At 40.4% G+C, this 26,194-nt stretch overlaps 1 protein-coding gene across 2 annotated transcripts in view; it reads left to right on the plus strand.

Moving 5' to 3' along the window:
- CA8 (carbonic anhydrase 8) overlaps nucleotides 1-26,194 on the plus strand; it is an 85,291-nt gene that overhangs the window by 21,585 nt on the left and 37,512 nt on the right. For both annotated transcript variants that reach the window (XM_077876857.1, XM_077876858.1), the window contains exon 4: nucleotides 21,733-21,828. In XM_077876857.1, coding sequence (XP_077732983.1) covers nucleotides 21,733-21,828 — 96 coding nt within the window. The remainder of the gene's footprint in view (nucleotides 1-21,732; nucleotides 21,829-26,194) is intronic.

Raw genomic sequence — 26,194 nt, forward strand, 5'->3', positions numbered from 1 at the left:
CACATAGAGAACAAAAACATCACCTCTATTGTGACTAGAACTACGCAGTAGCTTTGTGGGAGAGAGAAAAGGCTCTGCCCACTTAGTTATAGGCAGGGGGGTAGGGCAAGGGGGAGGACCCAGCTGATCTCTGTAGGGAGGTCCAGGTAGGGTTGGTTAGCCAGCTGTCTAAGGGTAGCTCAGATTTCAAAAGAGAGAAAAAAAAAAAAAAGAGGAGTTAGTTGACAGAGTATAGAGGAAGGCCAGTCTTGTTTAGGGAAAATCCCTCTTTATAGGAACCGGGAACAGGGAAGAGGCATTTCCTGTTAATAAGATACACTCTTCAAAAAATTCTCCCACGTACCCTTAAAAATTTGATGGCACTACATGCTTGCCTGAGACCAACTATGTTTGGGAATCAGTGGAGGAAGTTCTGTTTCCTTTTATTGCAGGTTTGCTCATTTTAACCATCTGGGACCAAATCTCTTTTTGCTTGCTGCTCCTTTGTACTGAAGATAGTCACACAGTTTCCCACTTTCTAGAAGGAGCTAGGTGATGGAGTGAGTAAGGATTCTGATGCATGTGCAGGCTTTAATTTTTTTTTTTCTCCTTTCTAATTTACTTGGCTGGGTTTTTGCCCAGTGCAGCATCTCAGCTTGGGCCACTCATTGTTTAAAATGAAGATATAATTGTGTTTATATGTATAAATAACTGTTGCACTTTGCAAAAATTGTGAGCTGAGTCCAGGGCTTAAATGATTAATCCTGGGGTTGTGCTGAAACTATTTTGCAATAATTTTTAAGAACAAATGTCACTTAGCCACCTTGTCATGGAGAACAAATATCACAGATTTTTATCAGCAGGCATTGTTTCTGATTACCTTATTTGCCCTGACATGCTGTAACTGTACTCCCAATCTTGCTGTTTTCCAGAAGATCCAGAGCTTGCCTGTGTCAGTCAGTGGCTTGGGTCTAGTGGAAGAAAGGCTGGCTGTACCAGTAGTAATGTGTGCTGTGCTACCTTTTCCTTAGCTGAGCTCCAGTGGGTTACCTCCTGTGAGGCTTTCCCTTCTAGAGGCTGTTTGCCCCATGAGCAAGTGAAAAGAAAGCTACAACTGGATTTTGAGTCTCTCAGGAAGGCAAGATGGTGGAGGGGTATATACTGTTCAGTGAACAAACGTTTGTTAAGTATTTGTATTTAAAGCCCAAGCCTGTGAGATACACAACCCATAAGACAATGGTATTTGTGTTTAATGACTCTGGAGTGTGGTTGGAAGAAGTGGGATTAAGGTAGAAACATGTGACGAGATAACAATTGGAGGGTTAGTTGTAAGATGATTCAAACCACACTTAGGGAGCAACTACTGTGTGTTTGCTGTTGTGTGTGGTGCTGATACATGACAATAAATGAAAAATAATCCAGATCTAGAAGAAGTTTGTATTCCCAATAGGGTGGCAGACCTATTAAAAATGGCTATTAGGGGGTGCCTGGGTGGGTCATTTGGTTGGGTGGCTGACTCTGGATTTTGGCTCAGGTCATGATCTCAGGGTGGTGAGATGGAGCCCCACGTCATGTTCCACACTCAGTGGGGAGTCTGCTTGAGATTCTCCCTCTGCCCCTTCCACCATGTGCTCGAGCTTTCTTTCTCTTCCTCTCTCAAATAAATAAATAAATTCTTTTAAAAATTGGCTATAATATGAAAAAAGCTTTAGGGGATAAAATATAAAAAGGGAACACGTATCACAGAATAGTGGATTTCTGCTAAGCTTGGAGAAAGCTGTGGAAAGAATGGATTTTGGAGCTGGGACTTGACAACTGGGTAGGAATTTTGCAGGAAAAAGTGATATAGAAAAAGAAAGGTGGATGCAAGGCCTGTCATAAAGGACAAGTGGGATAGGGCTTGATGAGTGATTCTAAAAGGCCAATACAATACTGAGAAATGGAATGTGAGTAATTGAATTAGTCATGGGACGATTAGTAGGACAATGAGGGAGTCAGAAAGTGAGATACCATGGTGGGGAGAGGCTGATGAATTTGGGTTAATAAATGATACTCTTTTTTTTTTCTTTTTAAAAGATTCCATTTATTTATTCGTGAGAAACACAGAGAGGAAAGAGAGAGAGGCCGAGACACAGGCAGAGGGAGAAGCAGGCTCCATGCAGGGAGCCGGATGTAGGACTTGATCCCGGGTCCCCAGGATGACACTCTGGGCCGAAGGCAGCGCTAAACCACTGAGCCACCCCGGCTGCCCAATGAATGATACTATTTTAAGAAGTGTCACTTTACTTCCATCCATACTGTTTTAAATCCCAGAACACTCTCAAATTAGGTAAAAAACAGCATGAGTTGGGGTTGCCGTACCTTGAAATGTTGTAAAGATGCTCTCAGCTGTAGGTAAGGTGAAGAGAGAAAAATGTTTGAAGTTCTCCTAAGCCTTGTACAATTAGAATCTTAGTGAAAGCAGGGCTAATCTTTCTCCACACAACAGGAAAGTGCATTAAATGGAGGATTGTCAGATTTTAGTTTGTGTTTATTGTTAATTGGAGGTGATTTGTTTTCTAAGGAAAATAATTTTCAGCTTTGGGATTTTCATCCCCTCTTTTTAGTTTGATGCTCTGAATGTATTGATCTTTGCAAGGTAACATGTATTTCTGCCTTGGGTTTCCTAGGCAACACCCTAGCAGAACCTCTCCTTTCTGGTGGTGTTTTTGAAGACTCTCTTGATATCAGTGCTCCTTGGAATTGCTACAGCTTGTCATTTTCAGTTGCTGTTTCTGGAGTGTCTCCTCATCCTACCTTTCCTCTGGCCATGTTATTTGTTAACATGGATATCCATGCCTTGTCAGTGCACCTGATGGCTCTAGAAGTTTCTGTATTTTAAAAATTAAAGTGGTAGAAATAGAAAGGATGAGTGAAATAAGTCAATCGGAGAAGGACAAACATTATAGGGTCTCATTCATTAGGGTAATATAAATAATAGTGAAAGGGAATAGAGGGGAAGGGAGAAGAAATGAGTGGGAAATATCAGAAAGGGAGACAGAACATGAGAGACTCCTAACTCTGGGAAATGAACTAGGGGTGGTGGAAGGGGAGGAGGGCGGGGGGGGGGGTGACTGGGTGGCGGGCACTTAGGGGGGCACTTGACGGGATGAGCACTGGGTGTTATTCTGTATGTTGGCAAATTGAACACCAATAAAAAATAAATTTATTATTTAAAAAAAAGAAAGGATAGTGATTGGGAATAGCGACTGGGAATAGCATAAATGAAGGTGCATCAAGTTACGCTGATATTTACATTTCCGTATGTCTAAATTTTATTAGAGACTATTTTGAATTCGGTGTGAAAACCATATTTGCATAAACAACACAGAATTTTGTTTTTGGTTATTAGGGTTTGCGTTGCTGGCATTACTGCTCTGGTGAGTCAGAAGGCTCTAGAGAACTAGACTTTGTGCTGCTAAATTCTGGTCAAGTTTGAACTGCCTTTACAGGAATAATTATCCTTGGTTATTTGAGTCTAATGCCAAAAACATCTTGGTTGCATCTCATTGAATAAATATTGAATCCTGTAGGGACAAAGATTTGAGATAATGGCTTTGCCTTTCTCTTCCCAGCATTCTTTTTTTGGGGTGGAGTTGGGGAAGATGGTATAAAATTGGCTGCCCAAATACTATAATTGGGGAGGGGGCGGAAAATCTTCAGTAAGCACGTACATAGTATTATGTTTGTCAAAAAGAAAGTGACATTTTGAGCGGGGCGGAGGGGGGCGGCTTGGGAGCACTGTGCGTTGTGAGATGACATAGGGATGCCTGGAGCAAGAGGGAATTTTGGAGGAAAGTTGTCAGGGTCGACTGATGTCATGCTGAATCTGAGATTGGTTGAGATTTGTATACAATTAAACTCAAAGATAAATTCTAGGAATTTTCACATTGAGAAGTTTGATTTCTAATAGAAATCTAATTCAGTTCCTGGTTTAGTGAGGGCTGTATATAAATATAGACAAGTGAGTGTGAAAGAATATATGGGAAAGTTCTAGGCCAGGTTCTGAGGATGTAAATAGGACAGTTATGACCTTCTCCCACTTGGAGGACTTTGTCCTTGCAGTCCCCCTGTCTGGAATATTCTCCTACTGCAGAGCCGCCATGTAGCTTGCTCCTTCAGCACCTTGGCCTCTCTATTCCAATGTCATGTAATCAGTGAGGCTAGCTTTAGCTTTCCTTAGCCTGCTGTGTTTTTCTCCAGTGTATTTCACAGTGACTTAGTAGTATATATAATTATTTGTGTGTGTGTGTGTGTGTGTGTGTGTATATATATATGCCATATGTATAAACATATAACTACAGTGATTTTGCAGTCATCTCTTGCAGCTGGAATTTAGGGGATCTAGAAATCAAGTCTCTGGAGATAAATTTTGAATGTCAGGTTAATATTGATAAGCTCTTCTTTGGTCAGGTATATGATGTCTATGTAGCAGTTCACTAAAGGATCACTGTTCTACATTTTCACAGTTATACATTTTTTTCATGTACTCCCTAAATATTTATTGAGCACCGACTATGCATGGGGCAGGCTGTCCTAGGGAGTAGGAACACACCAATGGCAAAGTATGCAAAAATCGCTTCCCTGATAAAATTATACATGTAATCATTTTCATTGATCAGAAAGTTGATTTGGGGAGCTCGTTTTAAACACCAGATGTGATACAACTGGGATGATGGCCTTGATAGGAAAAAGAAGGAAGTGTGAGGAACAATGTGGAGAAAGAACATTCAGAGCTTACCAATGGCTTTGATAGCTTTTCTGGAGATCAGTTGAAACGAGGGGAGTCTGATTCCTTGAGGATTTGAGCCTCGGGGCACCTGGGTGGCTCAGTGGTTGAGCATCTGTCTTTGGCTCAGGTTGTGATCCTGAGGTCCTTGGATGAGTCTCGCATCTGGCTCCCTGCGGGGAGCCGGATTCTCCCTGTGCCTATGTTTCTGCCTCTCTGTCTGTGTCTCTCATGAATAAATGGATAAAATCTTAAAAAAAAAAAAAAGTTTTGAGCCTCAGTAACTGGAAAAATGGTGGGCATCTTAAGGAATGTCAGAAAAGAGGACTATTTTGGTGGGCAGTTGTGGTGCATACTTTGTTGTGTGTTGAATTTGACATCTGGGGGATTGTTGTGGTGGAAAATCGTGGTGTATACTTTGATAGGTCTTGAATTGATAACTGCCTTTCCTCCAAGTGGGGATGCCCAGGAAGGGGCTGGAAATGCAGATTTGAAACTCAGGAGAGAGGTCACCAACCAGGATTTATTGCAGCAGCTGATATTATTTACTTTATGTACCTATTTGAATCTGGCTCTAGGTAAATGAGTTAATATAAGAACACACTGTATCTTTTCTTCTTGCAAAGTCATGGGAAAACAGTTGCAATTTTAATTTGGTATCCTATCACTACTGCTTATTGGTATCACAGGAGTATGTAATGTTCCTGAGTAAGCCTAATGATACTTTACCAAGGGGAAATAATATTCTTAATCCTGGTAATGGCTATTTATGCCCTTAGTTTACATATTATGATTGTAGCTGCCGTAGTAGCATATGTTGTCTTCATCCACATCAATAATTAATCCATTCTTGAAACTTACTGAGCTACTCACCTCAATAATAAACTAGTGATAAAATCCAGTGCTTTTATTAAGAAATACTAATGTAAGCATAAGAGATTTAAGACTAGATTTATACTCCTAAAATTGCTTCAGCTGATGATACATTTTCTGCTCACTGATAACTGGTTTACATTTTTCATGTCTTTATTTTGCAAGGTATTAAAAATGATGGTATAGAAAATGCCTCTTGGAATATTTTTGTGAAAAGCTCTATGTCAGAGCAAAAAGCTCAATCCACTTTTGTCCGTTTTTAGACCTAACTTTATTTTCAGGGAATATTGCATTTTGTCTACCAGAAGACCAAATTTGCATTGTAATAAAATTTCTCTTTTATTTATTGAGTTATTATGCTATGCATGCATCGAAGAGATTTGATGTGAGAAACCAAGAGTGCTTTCATTTAGCATCCTGCAGTTCTTTTAGATGAGTGCCTTAGTTTCAGGCAAGTAATAGGAGACATAACTAAGAAATGATCAGATGCTTTTCCTTCCACATTACAGAAGGTCCCAAAGGGCAGTTCCAGGGTTGGTAATTGAATTGCTAAGCCATGTTTCTAAGGGCCAGTTGCTTTGTTTTCTGCTAAGTCATTTTAGGAGTCTGGCTTTTCACCTTTGTTGATTCATGGTTGCAAGACGGCCGTATCACCTCTAAGTGTCACATCCTCACAAATTAATGATTTAAAGTTGTATTTTCTTGCATCAGAAAATAGTTTTACTGAGATAAAATTTGCATACCATAAAATTTACCCATCTAAAGTGTACAGGTCAATGGCTTGAGCATATTTACTGTGTCGCATAGCCATTAACCATGGTCTAGTTTCACAACACTTCAATCACCCCAAAAAGAAAAAACTATTCCCCATCCCCTACCCTCAGCCCCTCGCCCTAGGCCACCACTGATTGGCTTTCTGTCTATAGACTTTCTGATTCTAGACATTTCATGTAAATGGAACCACTCAAAGTTTTCAAGGTGCATCTATTCATGTTGTGACCTGAATCAGTACTTTATAACTTTTATTGCTGGAGAGTGTTCCATTGTATGGATATACCACATGCTGCCAGTTGATGGATCCTTCGTTTGTATCCACTTTTTGGCTGTTGTGAGTAAAGTAGCTATGGACATTTGCATACAGGTTATGTGGAGACTTATGTTTTCATTTCTTTTGGGCATAAACCTAGGTGTGAGGCTACTGGGTCATATGGTAGCTCTGGGTTTAACATTTTAGGATTGCTAACTTGTTTTCCAAAGGGGCTGCAACATTTTACTAGTCCCACTGGCACTGTATGAAGGTGTCGGTTTTTCCACATCCTGGACAACACTTATTATTGTCTGCCTTTTTATATAGCCATTCCAGTGGGTTTGAAGTGGCATCTCATTGTGGTTTGATTTGCATTTCCCTGATGATTAGTGATGTTGAGCATCTTTTCATGTGGTTGCTGACCCACAAATACAAATATGAATATGTATCATGTTTCATTCTGTTGAAGGTGTTGCTTGATGTCCAAAACTTTTTTATTTGGATGAAATCTGATTCACCAATTTTTATTCTTACCTTTGTGCTTTTGGTCCCATTTCTATTTTTTTACAGCAAAAATATTTTTATAGGTAAATAACTTGCAGAGAAAGGTACCCGAACTACAAATAGACAATTCATTGGATTTTCAGAAAGTAAACATACTTCTGAAAAACTGGCACTGAGATTAACAAACAGAAATAACCAGTATCCCAAAGGCTCCCTTCATGGTTCCTCCAAGGTTAACCATATTCTTGACTTCTAGCATCATAGAGAAGTTTTGCCTGTTTGGGGACTTTATATAATTATGCCATGTTGTGTACTTTTTGTTTGTCTACTTTATCTTCGTGCATAGTATTTCATTATATTAATTCTCCACAGTTTATTTTTCTACTGTTGATAGACATTTGGATCACATTCAGATCTGGTCTGTTAGAATGGAGCTTCTGTGAATATTCTAGCCTTTTGCTATGCATAGTTAGAGGGGTAGCATGAGTAGTAGGAAGGGCATAGTTTGGCTATAGTGGATGATGCCAAGTAATTAACCAAAATATTTGCCCTATTTAATATCATTACCAGTCTTAGGAATCTCTTTTTAATAACCAGGAGATGTTTTTCCAGAAGTCATCCTCACCCCTACCATTCAGCCGAATTCACCTCGTGTATCATTGTCCAGAATTTCTGGACATGCAGGTTCCATTCCCTTGAAATGACAAGGCTGTAAGTTTCATTAGGTACATCCTGTGGGGCTGAGGAGGGATGTAGCCTTCCCATAAGCCCTTGGCCTCCTGATAACATAAATACAATTGAAGTTCTGTCCTCATGGAGGCAAGGGGAGGGGAACAGATGGCAAGTGGAAGTCAGCTGTGTCTGCCAAAAGTAGGAACATCTAGTCAAACCAATTAGATGCATCAGTAAAGTGGCTTTTTGCTCCAGAAGATAGCTCTTCTGGAATTACTTTCAAATTTTAACAGGCCTTTTGGTTCAGGGTAGCTCAGTATAGCAAGTCTCAATAAGTATTTTCCACAGTGGTTGTGCTTTTCTCATTTTAATTTGTATTTTTCTAACATTACATTTTCATTAGGCCTGCTATAATAAATTGAAGTCGACCTTTGCACAGGGTAGTGAGTCCTCTTATCTTCATCTCAGAGCCTTACTGAAAATGTGCTGGGAAGTGCTCACTGTAAACCCACAGAAACAGGATTGCCATTAAGTTTTCATTACAGTTTAAGGCTTAACTGCAAATTAATTAAAAATATCACATACGGTATTATATAAAGGCAAAAATAATAAAGTACCTGTACACCTGTCAAATAGTTTTAGATAGCAAAATTATCTTCTGAGATATTTTACTGTGGAGCACGGAGGGTCTTTGCTTTTCTAAGGGGCCCATCTCTATGACTGCATATACGCACAAAATAGTTTTACTCACATATTTCAGTTGTCTAAGACAAATACGCTACCTATAATAAAGACTTCTAGAAAAAATTAAAAAAAAATAGAAACAAAAAAATTTGTTTCTATTTGAAATTATATAGGTTTTTCTGAGAATGGTTTTGTATGGCCAAGATGATAAAGGCACTGAGTAGTCCAGTAAAAGTAGGAATTTGACAACTGTGATTGTGCACATCAGTGGAATAAGTGTAAAACAGAGACTCTGGTTAGTACTGGAGAGACAGGCCCCACTGGTAGGCAAATTCAGGCATAGGCAAGGTTTCTGGTTTTTTTTTTTTTTTTTTAAAGATTTTATTTATTTATTTATTCATGAGAGACACAGAGAGGCAGAGACACAGGCAGAAGAGGGAGAGGCAGGCTCCCTGTAGGGAGCCTGATGAGGGACTCCATCCAGGGACTCCAGGATCATGCCCTGGGCTGAAGGGAGGCTCTCAACCACTGAGCCACCCAGGTGTCCCAGTTTTTCCTTTTCTGATTGGTGTTCCCCTATCTGCCATATCTGCCTTCTGACTACTTAAAGCACTGTGGTCATTGGTGATTATTCAGTTTGGATTATGTACAAAGTGTAATCATCTTGTTTTAGAAATGTTTTTCCCCTAAGTCAGTGTGAGCTGTACAAAATTGAAGTGCACTGCCATACAAACGTAGGTTAAATTTCCTATCTGAATTGTTGTGCTTTTTCTGGTTCACACCCATTCATGCCTTTCCTGTTCCTAGTTGACCTTTTTTTAAGTTTTTTTTTTTATTTTTAATTTTTTACCCGAGATGGTACAAGTTCCATCTCAGTCAAACAGAGTGATACTTTACCTTGTCACAGCATTGAAAAGAAACTTGGACTCCATAGTTTAGGTCAGTAGGCTAAAACCCACTTTTTGAAATGCCCTTTAAGATAATTTGATCCACATTTGGTTCCCTGTAGCGTTGTTCCTGTGTTAACTGGAGAGTCTTAACACATTTCAGGGAAACGTGGTCCCCTTTCATTAGCACTAGAAGTGATGTGGTTTACAGTGAGTTTCTTGAAGAATGGTTCTTTGTGCTGCTCTCTTGAGCAACAAGTGAGTTGGATTAGTTTGTTATAATATTAAAGTGAATTAAAAACTTACATAAATAAGGAAGTACTTTGTGGGAAAAGCCTAGGTGCAGATTTTTGCAGAGCATTTTGTCTTAAGGATGAGAGCAGTCCTCAGTTTTCATTTAGCTGTAGAGCCACATTCCTGTATCGGGGGGAGTGTTTTGCTGAAAATCTGTGACATGCGTTTCTATGTATACATTTATTTCTTCAGCCTGTTGAAGTTCACTTTTCTCAAAGTATTTCGAAGACACAGATATTTTTATTGGAAAGTTTTATGTCCCTTGCATCATCTCACGTCCATGGAGTTAATGCAGGATTCGTTTTTACTGCAATCCTCAGGGAATTGTGGAGATGGCATTAAGGCTTGTGAAGACCATCCATGTGTCAGGCATATGCTATGTCTTATTTAATCATTAAAATATCCCTTAGAGGAAGATGTTATGTGTATTTTTCAACTGAATGATCTGGTCAAGAGGCGTTAAATAAGTTGCCCCAGGTATGTCGGTAATGGCTAAAGACTCAGACCAAGTAGCATTCTTTACCTTCTACGATATATGCCTTCTCATATTTCTAATAGAATGGTTCTGATTTTTGCCCTAGATAATTGCAATTCAAAAGTAAAAGTGAAAGCCTCTGAATATGCTGTGTTAATAGACAAGTACCTTTTGAGGATTAGAGTGGATTTTCTTTAACATTTTCAGATAAATGCATTTTATTGTGAATTGGAATATTTTAATTGGATTTAAAATATATTTCCTGAAAATTAGGTTAATAGGCAATGTAGTAGGTATATAAAGTTGGAATATGAAATTGACAGGTATTTTACAGAGAAATGAAATAGTGTGAGTTTTAAGCCTAATTAAAATCATTTTATGTTCATTCTTATTACTAAAAAGAGCTTAATACTATAATTGTTACCACCAATATACATGAACAATTAATATATAATAAACAAAGTTGGCACACTTTGAAGATTATAGAAAGACCTTCTTGTAATGCAGTGTGTTTTAAAGAGTGTGGGCTGTATGCTGGGGGCAGTTAGAAAACTTAGATGAGCTTTCCTAAGGAGGATGACATCACATTTGCACCTTATAACAGCAAGGTGGGGAATGAATTTGAAATGCCAACTTTGGAGGCATGGAGATTAATTAAGAGACCTGGGCCATAATTCTAGCAATAGATTATGGATATCTTAAACTAAAGTAGCTTGGGAATAAGTCAAGTGGATGGATTTTAAGGAAGTAGAAAATGGCAGGACATAGCTCTTGGTTATTTGTAAGGGAAGAAGATGATGAAAGAGATTTCTGGCGTGGATCCATTAACAGAGCTAGAAGCAAAGAGAGGGTGACATAGCTCTAAGGAATGGTGGAGGGACTTCAATGATGAAATGCTAATTTTATAATATTTCAGTAGGCCGTTTAGTAAAGGAATCTAGACTTGGGACAGATTTTGGTGAAAGATGTTGATTGTGGAATCATGGGCATCTAGATGGCCAGTGAAGACCTGGGAGTGTATAGAATTACCCAACAACAATATGCTCAATGGGGAGAGAAGAGACAAGAGGATATTTTTTCTAGCTCTCTCTCCCTGTTCATCACATGCTTTCTCTCATTGATTAGCCTGCTTCCTGGAAACATTTGAATTTGTAACTCTGATAGAAGTGATCCAGCTTTCTATAATAGAAAATAAATAGATGAGTTCAGCAGCATAATGAGAAAATAACCAAAAGGAAGGTAGATGAGCATCCCTTTGTTTTCCTAGACTTTTTTTTTTTTAAAGATTTTATTTATTTGAGAGAGAGAGAGAGCATTAGTGGGGGAGTGGGGTGTCAGGGAAGGGAGAAGCCAGCTCCTCGCTGAGCAAATATCCCGATGGGCTCGATCCAGGATCCTGGGATCATGACCTGAACCAAAGGCAAATGCTCAATTGATTGAGTCACCCAGGCACCCCTTCTAAGACTTTTAATACAATTTTAATACAATACCTTTCTCTTGGCCCCTCATCTTTCTCCCCAGTCTCATTGGCTCTGGCCAGCACTTGATATTTTCCAGGGGCTTTCCAGGTAATATCTCTTGTTCTTGTAATGGCCTTAAGAGGTAGATAGTATGATCTCTCTTTTGTAGCAGAGACTCCAAGAGCTCAGATAAGTTCCCCAGGAGCTCAGAGTGAGTAAGAGTGTTCCTTCACACTGGGTGTGCACCTTGGCACTGTGTGCACTGTTGGCATCAGGCACAGCCCGGCAAACCATTTCTTGGTTTGTACACTCTTCCTTCTTTCTCCTTGGTTTCCCTTGTCTCAGGAGAGCACGTTGTGTGTCATTCTTCCACGCACTGTGTGAGGACTTATGCTGTGACAGCTACCCTAACCAGTCTTGTTCTACCCTCCCTCTTTGGATCACAGAGCTGTCCTAGAGGTCGTGGAGCCCAGCCACCCTGGCCACATCCTGGCTCTGTCACTGGTTAGCTGTGTGCCCTTGGGCAGGCTACTTTACCTTCTGTGCCTCCATTCCCTTCTCATTAAGATGGGGTGTTGGTGACAGTCATAGCATCTGTCATGATAAAGATGATGGCAAGGACTGGAGTGAGGTCATGTTTGTAACGAACAGCGCCTGGTGCAGAATGTCCCGGTAGTACATATTAAATAAATACGGATACCCAAAGCCTCCTCCATAATTTATATTGCAGCTGCCCCTTTTCACTCATCTTTTCCTTCCGTTGAATTAGAAGTTTTATATTTTTATTTATTCATACCCTAATGTATTATAAAAAGATTTGAGGTCTTTTGTGCTTCCAGTGTTGAAAGCAGTGAACGCTAAAACCCAGGTATTACTGGTGCTCAGTAAACGTTTTGTTGAATGCTGCCGTGACTTCAGAACTCTTTTGTCAAATGTGTTTTTTATTCGGGGCTCTGGGGAAAGAACACAGACATTATTTTCTGATCCACCATACAGAGCGAACAGATGCAAGTATTAAATGACTTCTGTTCTGTAACACCAAGACCCTTTGACAGCTCCTTGCCTTCTTTATTATATAGAATAACAAATGAAATATAGAGGTTTAGTTACAGCAATTTAATTGCAGCCATAACGACAATTCAGATTTTTTTCCCTTGTAAAATAAAAGGGAAATTAAAAAAAAAAGATGGGATATTTCTTGGAAAACAAAGAGACCAATGTCAAAGAATCAATTTTAATTGCTTTTCATCTTTTGTTAAATAGAAATTATTTCAAAATGATGTGTTTGTTTTCTTTGATTTGTATGACTGCCCCAACAAGCCTTTTCCAACCTTTCCTAGTGATTTTCCTGAAGGAAGCTTCCATTTTTAAGAGCCCTCACAGCATCAACATACCCTCTTCCAAAGAGGACAGCAGTATCAAAGCAAACAAAAGGAAATTAGCATTCAAAGAGGAGGTCATTCTGTTTAAAAAAAAAAAAAAATATCTTTTTAGAAACTACAGAGAATTCCAGTGCCTTTTGAATTGAGAATTCTGAACATGAAGAACACTATAAATAGCTTTTGATATTAATATATTAATAGATGAAGTTGCCCTGAAATGTTTTAACAGACCCTCCTATTTTTCTTCTACCTATGTAAGAGGATACATAATTAAGTTTAGGCAAACATAACAAGTAAGTGACAGTCAGAGATGGAATTTGAAATAATTTATTTTCCATTTCATGCTTTACAGCGCTTTGTCACTATTATATCTGTCTGCACCTTGGATGTCCTCTGAATAATAGCTGCATAATATATTGAGAGTGACATCTTAAAGTGCAGCAGCACCTGAAAATAATACACATTAAATCTCAGTTTATCTGCAGATGAATGGCCGCTTCAAATAAGGAGGAGTGGATCTGGAGAGAGGGGCTGCTTTCTTGCTCTTCAGTTAATTACTGCTCCAGTTTTGTTACTTAAAACATTTCACTTCCAATTTCCCTGTTGTTTTTAAAATTTGAGTACTTAACGTCAGTCTTTGGTTCAGCCCTCTCAGTATAAGTGTAGCTGGAACATTGTCTTTTCTTTAACTTTTTCTCATTTCATGGCTCTTCCTGAGTGCTCTGGAAATGGATGTTCAGAGTGCAGTAGAGCACTGGTGAGGTGACATTCTTGGCTTCTGAAACTCAGCATCTAGTGGGAAATGGGCTACAACTCTTCACAGTTAAATTTCTTTGGGACCAAGGAAAGCAGTTATGCAAAATCAGGACACAGAAACCAGGATCCTTTCTTGATGAATCTACAATAGGTAGTGGCCCAGCTCAGAGGACAGACTTGATGACTATGGTTTGGCAGAAAAATGGTTTTCAGGTACAATTGCATCTGAGTTCATAGATGCACTGATTTGTCAAAACTTACAGCAGCTTGTGATTCTCTCTGATTTGTCAAAACTTACAGCAGCTTGTGATTCTCTCTCTCAGGTTTACTTTTGCCCATTGCAAGAATGGATTAAAAGAATATTAAAGGCGCAATATGACTTTGATTTAAATTTGAGCACACTGTGTCGCCTTATTTAAAATAAAGGAATCATTGAGCGCTCACTTCAGCTACCTTTTGATTTTGATTTGTCTTCTGATACTCCCTGCTCACCTTCTTGGATGAGTGGCCTTGCCTGACTGGTTTTATCCTAATGTCTTTATATTCTCTTTCTGCTTCTTTTCTCTATTTCCACCGCCTTCTCAATAATCTTTAAAGAGAAAGAAATCCCAAATCTCTTCCTTCCCTCATTTTATTTTGTTTCTTTGTAGCTTTGTTGGGAGCAGAGCTTTGACACTGTGGACCACACTTTCTTCTAGAAAGCTTTTTCTCTTTTGTCCAAACAGGACTTTGAAATTTCCTGGGTTTCCTCTTGCATATTTGATGTTCCTCCTTTTCTCATCTCACCATTTCTGAAAGCTCAGTCTTCATACTTTTGTCACTCTGTTTTGTGACTGGATCCATGGGTGAATAGACTCTGTAGGTCTAGCTCTCTAGATATCTAAGGCTATCTGCACTCAGTACCAGCAGCCCCTCTTTTTTAAGGCAGTTCTTCATTCTGCATCACTTACTCAAGGGAAACCAGTTGGACCACTGTGATGTAACTTTCAACTCTTCTCTACAACTGAACTCCTCTTTCTTTTGGTAGGTGGTCCAAGATGGAAACCCAGTTCTTCCTTTCCCTTTGTATCTGCTGGTTCAAGTTGTATCTGTTTCCATCTCCATCATCTGTGTCTTCAGCCTATCAAATGCATGTGGAGGCCCAGGAGGATAGGTAGAGTTTGGCTAAGTCTCAGGATAGGATAGGGAATGGCATTCCAATTGAATGGAACATAAAGTAGGGAGGCTGTTGTGAATGGTCAGGAGTCATACTTGAGTATTTTGGAGATAGGATGGGGAGGGATGGGGTAAGAGAAATGTAATTTTGTGTGGGCAGGAAATAAAGCAAATTAGACATTTTGGAACAGAGGAAATGTGGTGGAAGCTGCATGAAATAGACCTCAGTTGAGCTTATAATGCAAACAATTAGGAGCCAGGAAAGGCGTTGGTGAGTTGGAGATAAAGGGGTGAGTGGGGGGGTTCAAGGTCTCAAGCCCAGGAGGTTGGGGCTCCGCGGTAAGACAGTAAGAGGGCACCTCAGAAGGGAGCTGATGTCGGCTCTTAGAGATACTTAGCTTGAGCTGACAGGAAGCCATCTGAAAGGAATTGTCCATCAAACATCTGAGGGTAGGAGATTTCACAGAACTTGGGTGAGCGAGTGCATAGGGCTGGAGAACGAACTTTGTGAGTCATAAGTGCCTTTTCTGCTTTTTCCATTCCTTGTGATTCATTCTTTTGTACTTTAATGCTGTCGTGTTATTTATGTTAATAATAAACCTCATTTATCTTGAAGATAGCTTTCTGTTAGGCTGCCATGAAATCTTCAAACTTATTTTTCTCGGTGACAAATAAGTGATTATAAGGCTATGGCTTGTCACAGTTTCATAACTTTGGACAAATTTATCTGTTGCTGTGAGTTAAGTACATTAAGATTAACGTTTCACGGGTACTAATGGCATAGTGGCATAATCAATTGCAGGAAATTTGAATTTGTGAGCCCTATAGCAAAAGCTTAAAGATTTTTCTCTGAAACTATAAAAGGATGCTTTACAGTTATCATATGGTTAGGTTTCTTTTTTTTTAATAGGAAGGAATGATAGTCATGATGCTGATAAGAGTAATAACGGCTCTTTGTTTTTTTATTTCTCTATAATATGTACATTGTTAACTCACATGAGGCCACATACATGGAGGCCTCGTGGTTGGGCAGTGGTGAGGGCTGGGGGGAGAACAGTGAGAAGTGAGGAAAGACTCGGCTTTGATAGAGAAAGCCATTTCTACTTGGACATACCCAAATTGGGAGAAAGCCAACACCTTTTGTCCTTTGAGGGAGAGTCTCTGAAGGGAGAGCTGAGAACTGCCCTGTTGCCCTGTTTTGGTTGAAGAATTCTCCTCTCTTTTTCAACTACTGTCTTCAGGAACCGTAGCAGGAGTTGGGGTTCAAAGGGCAGGAGGCAGGCTGTCTGACACCTGCCGTGCTGTGTGTTTAGGCCTCAGAAGGCCATAGTGAGGCTGAGGTCTGCAGTCCCCTTCAGTGCCATGGACCCTGATGGAGCAAGGCAGCCGTGCAGAGTGGGCCTGTCGTGAGTCGAGGCAGCAGATGTAGTGATAATGCTGCCCAACCCCTACTATACTCCTTGGAAACGCTAAGGGGCATTTATATACTTGAGCTTCACTATCAAGTAAGCTGCTCTCCATTCTCAGAATTCCTCACCCTGCTTCTCTGCATTTGCTGCCTGCATATAATTAATGCTAATGAGCACAAAACGTGCTAGAAATCTAGGAATAGTGAGAGTACTCGGGGCGGGCAGAGAGAGGTGTGAAGAAGCCAAGCTGGGAAGATCCAGCTCTCCTTATGTTACAGATCCTGATGCTCAGACGAGTTAGTGACTTGTGAAGTTTGCAGAGCTAAAGAGCTATGAACTGAACCAAGAGTCTAATAAAACTTGGGATTGCTGGCTCAGAGACCTTTTAGGAAAGCATGTTGCTTCTAAGAATTTATCAGTAGGGTTGCCAAAGTGCCCTGTGTCCCTGCCTCTGCACTCTGTAAAGTCCTGTGGACCAGACACAGCCCCCAGAGCCTGTCTCGACTGTCACACTTTGAAACTAGCTTCCGAGTTCCCTTCAGTGGTAACAATTATCTGCTTGGACTTCTACTAAAACTTCCCTTTGACTTGTTGGGTTGCTTCATCATTTTCTAAAACCATGTTCTTTAGTGTCAGAAGGCTTTCCCTTCAAACTCATTTGTCCCTCAGCAAATTTTGGAATATATAATTTTACTCCTGTGCATGTATAGTATATCATGCACTAATACGTATTTTATCTTCTGTCTTTTTCTGTATATATAATTATTTTGTGAAGCATAGGGAAACTGAAATTTTAAAAAGGATAAAAAAAAAAAGAGTAGAAGTTCTGCTATGTATTTTCTGAGCACCTGTGAATTGTTTTGTATCTCCATTCCCCTTCCCTACAGGAACCATGCTTAGGCTTAGGAGAGTAAATTCCAAATACTGTCACTTTGTTAGAGTTCCTTGTCTTTATTCCTGTTGCTACTAGTCTTGTTCATATTTCAACCTCCATTTGTCTTCACACTTTTGGTTTGTTCATTTGTTTGTACAACCTGTTTATTGGTCAGGATTCTCTAGTGAAACAAAATATATATTGAGAATACATATGTGAGACACACACAGAGAGAAAGAGACAGAGAAACTAAGATTTGTTTTAAGGAACTGGCTCATGTGATCACGGGAACTGGCCAGTCCAAAACCTGCAGGGCAGGCCAAAATTTGGAAACTCAGGTAGAGTTTGTAAGTGTCATAATCTGGAAGTAGTATTTCTTCTTCTTCAGAGGACCTCAATCTTTGCTCATAGGCCTTCACCTCATTGGATGAGGCCCACCCACATTATGGGGATTAATCTGACTTAAATGTTATCATATCTTTAAAAACTACCTTCCCAGCCATCTAGACTGGTGTTTGACAAAACAACTGGGCACCATAGCCTAGCCATGTTGACCCATAAAATTAACCGTCATGTACATCTGGCATGATTTTACAGCTAGAGCTTTTGTAATGTCCTCCTAGCTTATCTTCCAGCCTCCTATGCCTGTCTTCCACTTCTTTTCCACCCTCATACTGCCACAGGACCTTAGAAGGACAGACAGTGGCATGGGTGAATTTGATTCTAAGCAGAAAAAATAATAATACTATTCACTGGGCTAATGTATTCTTTAGTATTCCCCAAAATATAGTTAGGAAAAAATTTAAAGTTATGTGCCACCTGAACCTCTCTAGCTTCTAGCTTCATCTTTCTCGTCACAGTCAGATACCCATATACTCTAGCTACCCTCCGAGGAAGAGGTACTTTTAGTTCTTTGTATACACTGATAATTTCCCATCTCAATGGCTTTGCTTTATGAAATAGAATCAAGATTAATATGAGGCAAAATATAAGATGATAGGAATAAGGAGGGGGTATGGGAGAATCAATATGAGTAATTCAAAATTTTGAGATCTGAAAAAACTTTTTTGAGGTCAGGGGAGAGAAAAGAATGAGATAGAGGGTGTTATGGGCTGAATTATGCCCTCCTTCCCCGTATATGTTGAAGTCTTCACTCCTGCTACACCAGGAAGTAATATTTGGAGACAGGATCTTTTTTTTAAATAAATTAATGTTTTATTGGTGTTCCATTTACCAACATACAGAATAACACCCAGTGCTCATCCCGTCAAGTGCCCCCCTCAGTGCCCGTCACCCCCACCCCCTGCCCTCCTCCCCTTCCACCACCCCTAGTTCGTTTCCCAGAGTTAGGAGTCTTTATGTTCTGTGGAGACAGGATCTTTATCAAGGTAATTAGTCTAAAATGAGGTTGTTCGGGTGGGCCATCATCCAGTATGGCCGGTGTCTTTATATAAGAGGAGGAAATTTGGACATGGTCACACACAGGGGAAAGATGATGTGAGGACACAGGGAGAAGGTGGCCATCTACAAGCTAAAGAAAGAGGCCTCAGAAGAAACCAAACCTGCTGCACTTTGATCTTGGACTTAACAGCCTCCAGAACTGTGAGAAGATAAGTTTCTGTTGTTTGCACTGCCTGGTCTGTGGTGCTTTGTTACTGTGGCCCTAGCAAACCAATACAGATGGAGTGGGGGCTTGGGGAGCACAGAGTGAACTGGAGCGGAGAGGCCCCAGAAATGTGGAGTGTAAGGTTAGTGGATTGTGCCTCTCAGTTACTACTACTAGGTTACAGCTGATTTCCAAACGTGTTGGAAATTTGCCTGGTCCTTGAGTAGACCCCATTCTAATGACGTGGAAAGGAGATTTCTAATGATATTTGGCCTTTTTAAAGTGAGAGCAAGAGCCTCCACACGAAGAGGGTTTCCAGTAAGTAGGAGAACAGAGCTGTGTTTCCAAATTTTGGGTCCCTTGTTGATTGTGAGGGGGGGATCTCTTCTGCCACTGAACTGCCAAGTCCCAGGTGATCATTTAAGACCCAGATGGTAGAAGGAAAACAGGTGGTAGAGGACCTCTATTTCGTTTCGTGTTATGTGCTAGTCACACAAGAGTCTTAGCGATCTTCCAATTATCCTTTTTTAGCTGAGTGCCAGCATTTCCTTTTTTTTAAATAGAGTGTTTCTTTAGAATACTTTTAACTTTATAGGAAGATCGTGGAAATAGTACAGAAAGTTCCCATATAACCCATACCTGGTTCCCTTGTTATTGACATCTTACCTTAGCATGTTACATTTGTTATAATTAGTGGACCAAAAATTATACATTAAGCTTTAATTTTATTTAATTTCCTTGGTTTTAAACTAATTTATTTTCCAAAAGCTCCCCATGATACTGTTACATTTAGTTCTTATGTCTCCTTAGGCTCCTTTTGTCAGTGACATTTTCTCAGGCTTTCTCGGTTTTTGTTGACCTTGACAGTTTTGAGAAGTACTGGTCAGGTATTTTGTAGAATGCCCCTCTACTGAGATCTGTGTGATGTTTTTTCATAATTAGGCTGGGGTTATAGGTTGTTGGGGGGGAAGACTACAGGGATAAGATGTCATTTTCACCACATCATGTCAAGGGTGCAGTCGATCAACACGACTTAGGGCTGTTGATGCCGACTTTGCACACCTGGCCCAGGGAGTGTTTGTCTGGTTTTTTTTCCACTGTGAATTTACTCTCTCAGACAAAGTTACCATGTGCAGCATCCACTTAAGGAGTGAGGACCCTCAGTTTTTTAAACACAAAAGAATCATGAAGCAGGTTTTGAAGATTGGGTGTGAGTAATGATGCTGCTCAATTATAAGGAGTGGCAAGGCAAAACACAAAAACAAATCATGGGTATTTTTGGGTTGTTTTGTTTCAGAAAAAATACCCCATAATGTTGCTATGAGAAGTAAGAAAAATGTTGATTTGAACCTTGTGATTTGTCAAATAAAAATAGATTTCAACCTTGGGCCTCCTTTGTTTATTTAATTAAGGCAATCAGTTCTTATCTGTACACTGTACACTTATCTCTACCACTGGGACTCCGTGCTATTGTTGCAGCCAGAAGAGGAAAGATTAAAATTGGTCTGTCTTTCGTTATTAATTGAAATGTTATAGAGCATTGTTTTCTCAAAGGCAGTGCCTTGACAGTTACATTTAGTGGGTGGTCACGGTCCATGTTGGTTTTCCATAGCCTGTCCTAGCTTGGCCTTGAATGTGGTCTTTTTCTAGGTTAGGGTTTCTATTACAGGCAGAGGACTTCATTACCTCCCTCTAGCGGTCAGCTTTGCTATTTTGAGTTCTAATTGGAGAAATTCAGTAGTAGAAGAATCAAATTAGTGACTATTCTCATGATGATTTTCCTCCACGTTTTAATACGGATGCTAAAATGACATGGTGATTGAATTTTAGCTATGTCCTTTTGGATTAGAACTAATTTTTAAATGAGGCAGTGTTTTGGAGTGGTAAGTAATTATAACTTGATTAAAAGCTATAGTGATGAAGATAGCATTCTAGGCAGAAGGTTTACCTAGCTACTGTTTTACTAAGAACCTCAGTGGGCATTTGATTTTAACCAGGGAATTGAATTTGCCTTCTTGCAAGTGTTTTATCAGTGCTGTAGGAGCAAGTGCATATTCTAGATAAACTTGAAAGCTACAAAGCTTTATGAAGCTAGGAGTGAGGGAGTCCTCTAGAGCATTGTTTGTCATTCCTTCACAGATAAAATTTTATCTCCGGTGCAGGAAATGGCCTTCTTTTAGGGCTCTACATCAACATTCATTATATTACCATGACTTTAAGAAGATGCAGCATTATAGGGAGCTATCTCTGTATATCCTTAGAGAACTGAAATAATTTACCAGAATTTGAGGCTGGCTTTGTCTTATTTTTGATGGAAATACTGGGTGACACAGTATTCAATTTTGCAGGTACTAATCCCTGGCATGAGTGCTGGTGTTTATGCCCAAACCCAGAGTTTTGTTCTATTGAGAGCCAGATGGGATAGTATTTAAGGAAAGGCAACTAAATCAATGTAAAATCTGCCAGTCGCGTTAGTTATGCTCCTGATTAGGCCCTAAAGCAAGAGGCAGAGATCCACTGAGCATCACCTCTGTTCAGAAATAAGGAAAAAAACTCATACAGAGAACCTGTGTTAAAGCAGTGGTCTGGGGGATCCCTGGGTGGCTCAGCGGTTTGGCGCCTGCTTTCGGCCCAGGGCGTGATCCTGGGGTCCCGGGATCTAGTCCCGCATCGGGCTCCCTGCATGGAGCCTGCTTCTCCCTCTGTCTGTGTCTCTGCCTCTCTCTCTATCTGTGTCTCTCATGAATAAATAAATAAAATCTTAAAAAAAACAAAAAGCAGTGGTCTGTTTGTGTTGACTTGGGATACTTTTGTTGTATGTGATACCATAGAGATGTAATAGATACAATTAAGGAGAATTAATCTATCTTTGTTTTTCTAACCGGAAATACATTAATAATGAGGTGACCTGTCTGTTGTTTACTCAGCTCCATCTTATCCACTGGAACTCGACCCTGTTTGGCAGTATTGATGAGGCCGTGGGGAAGCCGCATGGCATTGCCATCATTGCTTTGTTTGTTCAGGTAAATGGTCTCCTCCTGTGGTTATTGTATTGTTCAGAGATGCTTATTTCTAATTCCTTTGCAGAATATTTTCTGTTCTCTCTCCATTTTATTACTTTTTAAACTCCTGTACAGAGAACACAGATAATTTAAAAACAGAAAACTTGATTTTTCTGGCTGGTGAGAGAGCAGCCATATTCATTGGTAGAAAATGGTTTATTTAGTTAGTAGAAATTTTCTTCATGCTGGCCTTTAGGGTCTTTGGAGAAATGATGTCGAAAATGTCTCCTGAAGGTAGGAGTTCATTTTATTAATGAAAAAGAATTTTTGAAAATGTTTTTGGACTCTGGCTTACTGCAAAATTGAAGAAAAATCAATAATGTAATCATGTAGCAGATTCTTTTGCCTCTTTGTTATTAATAATTTTCACTCTTAAGATGATTTGAAGTGTCCAATAGAAAACACTGATAAAATAAGACTGGCAAAGATCTCGGTGGATATAGTCAATTTAAAGTTTAGATTTGAGCTCTGTGCTGGGCAGAGGATATTAATTAAATTTTGTGAAACATACGAAAACAGATCACATACTTTCAAAAGTAAAAATTTAATCTAGTTCCTCGCCACCCCCCACCGCCCATCGTGAATCTCTTTACCTTTGTCTTATCATCTGTTGGATGTCCTAAAAGATGAAGAGATGGAAGAGACCCTGCTTTCCCCCTGCCTTCCCTATCCTACAGGAGAGAAACCAAGGGCCAGAGAGGTCAGTCACTGTTCACAGTCACACACAGTCACTGTCAAGGGTCAGAAACCATTGCTGTAACTCTGTAACTCTGTTTGGTTCCAGGCTGCTTCCTGGAAAACGTGGGCCTGGAGTAGTAATATTAGCATAGTGATCATTAGTAACTTAATTTTCCAAAGGGAATTGGGCCTTTGCAAACCTGCTTTCTTTTGTGTGGTACATATTTCAATAGTATTATTAAGTACAACAATTTTCCATTATAAATTTCTTTCTCAGGTATTTGTCTGTTGATGGTTGGAAGCAGTCACCTGGTTTTAGCCTTTTAATATTTTACAACCGGTATCTTGAAAGTATGACAGGTCATAGAATTTAAAAGCAAATTCTTAGAGTTTTAAATGAGCCTTTTTAATGTTCATTTCATGGCTTTTTTTTTTTTTTTTTAAGCAAGGGCCTATATTCCTTCTATTTTATAACTGCATTATATAAATAGAATGAAATCACAGTATCAAGATATCGGTAAAAATGTTTTTAAATATACACATACATTTTGATAATCTTTAGTGCACAAAAGTAGTAACTGCTAAAGTCCATTTTTGTGACCTGAAGAAGTTAATAAAGCACCCAAAATTGAGAAGTTGAGGCTATAGAAGTAGAAGGCAATGTCTTGTTATTTAAAAATAATAAAATAAGAATAAAATAGTACAAATAACTGAGCAGTCATATCTAGAAGGAACACAAACATGTTAGTTTCATCTCTGGAGTTGGTATTCAATAAATATTTGTGGATGGAATTAAGTATTAAAATATTTTCACTTAGTGATCCTTAGCCTATTACAGGTGGGGACTGAAGGAGCTCTAGATTGGAAAGCCAGGATTCTGGGGACTTGCATCACTAGTCCAGGAAGAAGCACATCATTGTAGGCAAGGGGAAGCCTGAGAGCAGGCACACTTGTTCTAATTGGCCCCAGGTTTGCTGTGAGGAGACGTTCCAGTGATCTAGGAGAGAGGAAGGTTTCAGAAAACCTGAGAGTGGAAGTTCATGAAGGAAAGGAGGACTGATGAGGAGGGTCCACTGAAGCAGAGCGGAGTGGGTCTGACGTCCATCTGGGGCTCTCACACTTGGGCAGGAGCAGGGGAATGGGAGCGGGGAGGCAGAGGCAATGTGCACAGGTTTCCCTTTTGAGAAGCGTGGCTCAAGAAAAGAAACACAGATGGGGTAATAGCTCGTGCTGATGTACAGGAATGTCCTCTTTGTTTTTTTAAAAAATCTGCGATCTGCCTGTATTTTTATTCTGAGCAAAAAGCACTAGTGCAGACTCAGAGTTTAAAAATACTGGGGGGGGGGGGCGGGGGGAAGGGATAGTTGATGTGAAAGAGTCCTGGAGGAGACAGGAGGATGCTGAATGGAGAGTTTTGTGGCTAGCCTAACCCCGGATAGGAGGGGGCACCCACCCTTTCTCCAAAATAGAAGGTCAGGAAGAAAACATGGGTAGAAATGGGATGAATTTAAAGGTGAAGAAAGGCAGGAAATTAGAAGAGCTCATGCCTGATGGCCTTATCTGTGAGACCTACAAAGCAAAAATATTTATAGTGTAAGGGGGAAGCATGGGTGGAGGATTGGGTTTTGAAATAGCCCAGGAAGGGAACGATGATAGACTTGACAGTCAGTGTGGGAGACCCACTTGTGACTGAACATCATAGACTATACAGAACAGGATACTGTAGATTGTTCTCTATCCAAGTGAAAGAGTAGAAGATTCTAGCAGATTGTTGCATTGATCTCTCGTAGAGCAGATGATTTTGGAAGACACAGGGTTAGAGACTTGAGGGTGGTTGGAGAGGTGTCGTTCAGGTAGGTGGGAAGGGAAGGAGACAAAGCCCAGATGCTCCTGAACCGTGGCTCCTTAGATTAGTGAGTGGAGAGAGAGAAAAGAGGGTAAGAGCTGATGCATGAGAAGCTTTGCTCAGAGGGAATGGTCTTTGGAGCTGAAGTTTTCAGAGTGAAAACAAATTCAGGGTGTGTTCCCAGGTTGGGTGCTGAGGTGGAATGGAGCTGAAAGCCACGAACTGAGGGGCGGTCAAGCTGCATTCCAGGGTGTTGAAGTCCTCCATAGTAGCAGCGGGAGGTGATGACTATCAGGGAGTGGCCAGCAGGTCATTTTTAAAAAACTTGGTGACAGCATTATTTTGCAACAAGTAGAGCGTGGTGGTATCTGAGGAGGATGGTCCACCCAGAGAAGGACGGCCTTGTGCCCGTGGGGCAGAGTATCCACCAGTGGGTGACAGCAGGCCACTGACCACAGCCTTCAGCCCTGTCCCTGGAGGAAATGGCCCAGTGTCCGCTCTTAAGGCCCGGGAGAGCTGTGCCTTGAGCAGACATGAGGGGTTCGCGCAGACCAACAGGTGGTGGTAGAGCTTGGCAGAGATGGGCAGCATCCTGTTCCAGAGGGCACAGCGGAATGAGGTGAGATAGAGTGAGAAGTTGAAAAACACAGGGCCAGGGCTGGGCAGGGCTGATGGTTTGTGTTTTGGATGGCAGCGAAGGATGGCCAAGGTGAGAGGGAAGGAGGTGTTGGTCTCATGGTTGTTGGCACACGCTTGGCTCCAGGCTGTTATCACCTGGACTGCTCTAGAATTCTGGGGACTGGGCTGTACAGAGTTTCATCTGTACTTGCTCTTTGGTGTTTATAACCTCTTCCTACAGCAATCTGGCAAAGAAGGAAAGAGAAGAGATGGAGCAATAGCTGGAGTTTGTTGCAGGTTTAAAACTCTTGCCCACAAAGTATGGAATCTTTATAGAAGGAGGAGCCAGTGATAGTTAAGTGTTACTCTATGTAAAAACTGTACCTGATGCTGTTTGGCATGCCAAGTAAGGATAATAATGGATGATATTAATTGAATTAGGAAAGTCCATGCCCTCTTCTAAGGTCCTTGTTAGAGTCTCTTACCTTCAACCCCTGTCACTTTACCCGCCTGCCTGCTCTCCCCCACTGTATAGATGAGGAAGCAGAAGGACATAGAAGTTAACTTGCTTAAGGCTAAAAACTTGAGTCCAGATCAGAACCCTGGGCATCCAGTGTAAGTGGCCTTGCCCCCAAACTACTACAGTATGTGGCCTTACAACATTCAGATAAGGATTCTTCAAAGAGCTGTAATCTGACAGAAGATACATGAAAGGAAAACAGATGCCAACTGAGGCGTCATCCTCCAAATGCCACATCATGGTTAAAGCAGTACAATGAAGAGAGGTCCGTTGCCCTTGCAGATTGGCAGAGGCTTCTGCTAATGCCTAGGCTTCTGCACTCAAGAGTACGTTTGCCTTACATGTTACTTTTTTAACTTCAGAGAATTCATTTTCCATCTTTCACGCCAGTCTGAGGAATTGCAGACACTTGAGAAACAGTAGAAGTCTTGACTGTTTTTGAATTGCTTGTCTTAGATTATGTAAGTTTCTTGTCTCTCTTCCTTCCTCTCTGCTGCCCCTTCGGCTGGCACATTTCACATTTGGTGCATGTGGAGAGAAACTGAGAGTGTGGACACGTTGGCAGCTTTTCTAGCTCCTATAGGTCATCCTGCACAAATTTATATGGAAGAGAAAAAGCAAATGATAACATTGTTTATCTGAGATTTTAAAATATTTCTTATTAT

Source organism: Canis aureus, chromosome 28 (genome assembly GCF_053574225.1).
Source record: "Canis aureus isolate CA01 chromosome 28, VMU_Caureus_v.1.0, whole genome shotgun sequence".
NCBI lineage: Eukaryota > Metazoa > Chordata > Mammalia > Carnivora > Canidae > Canis > Canis aureus.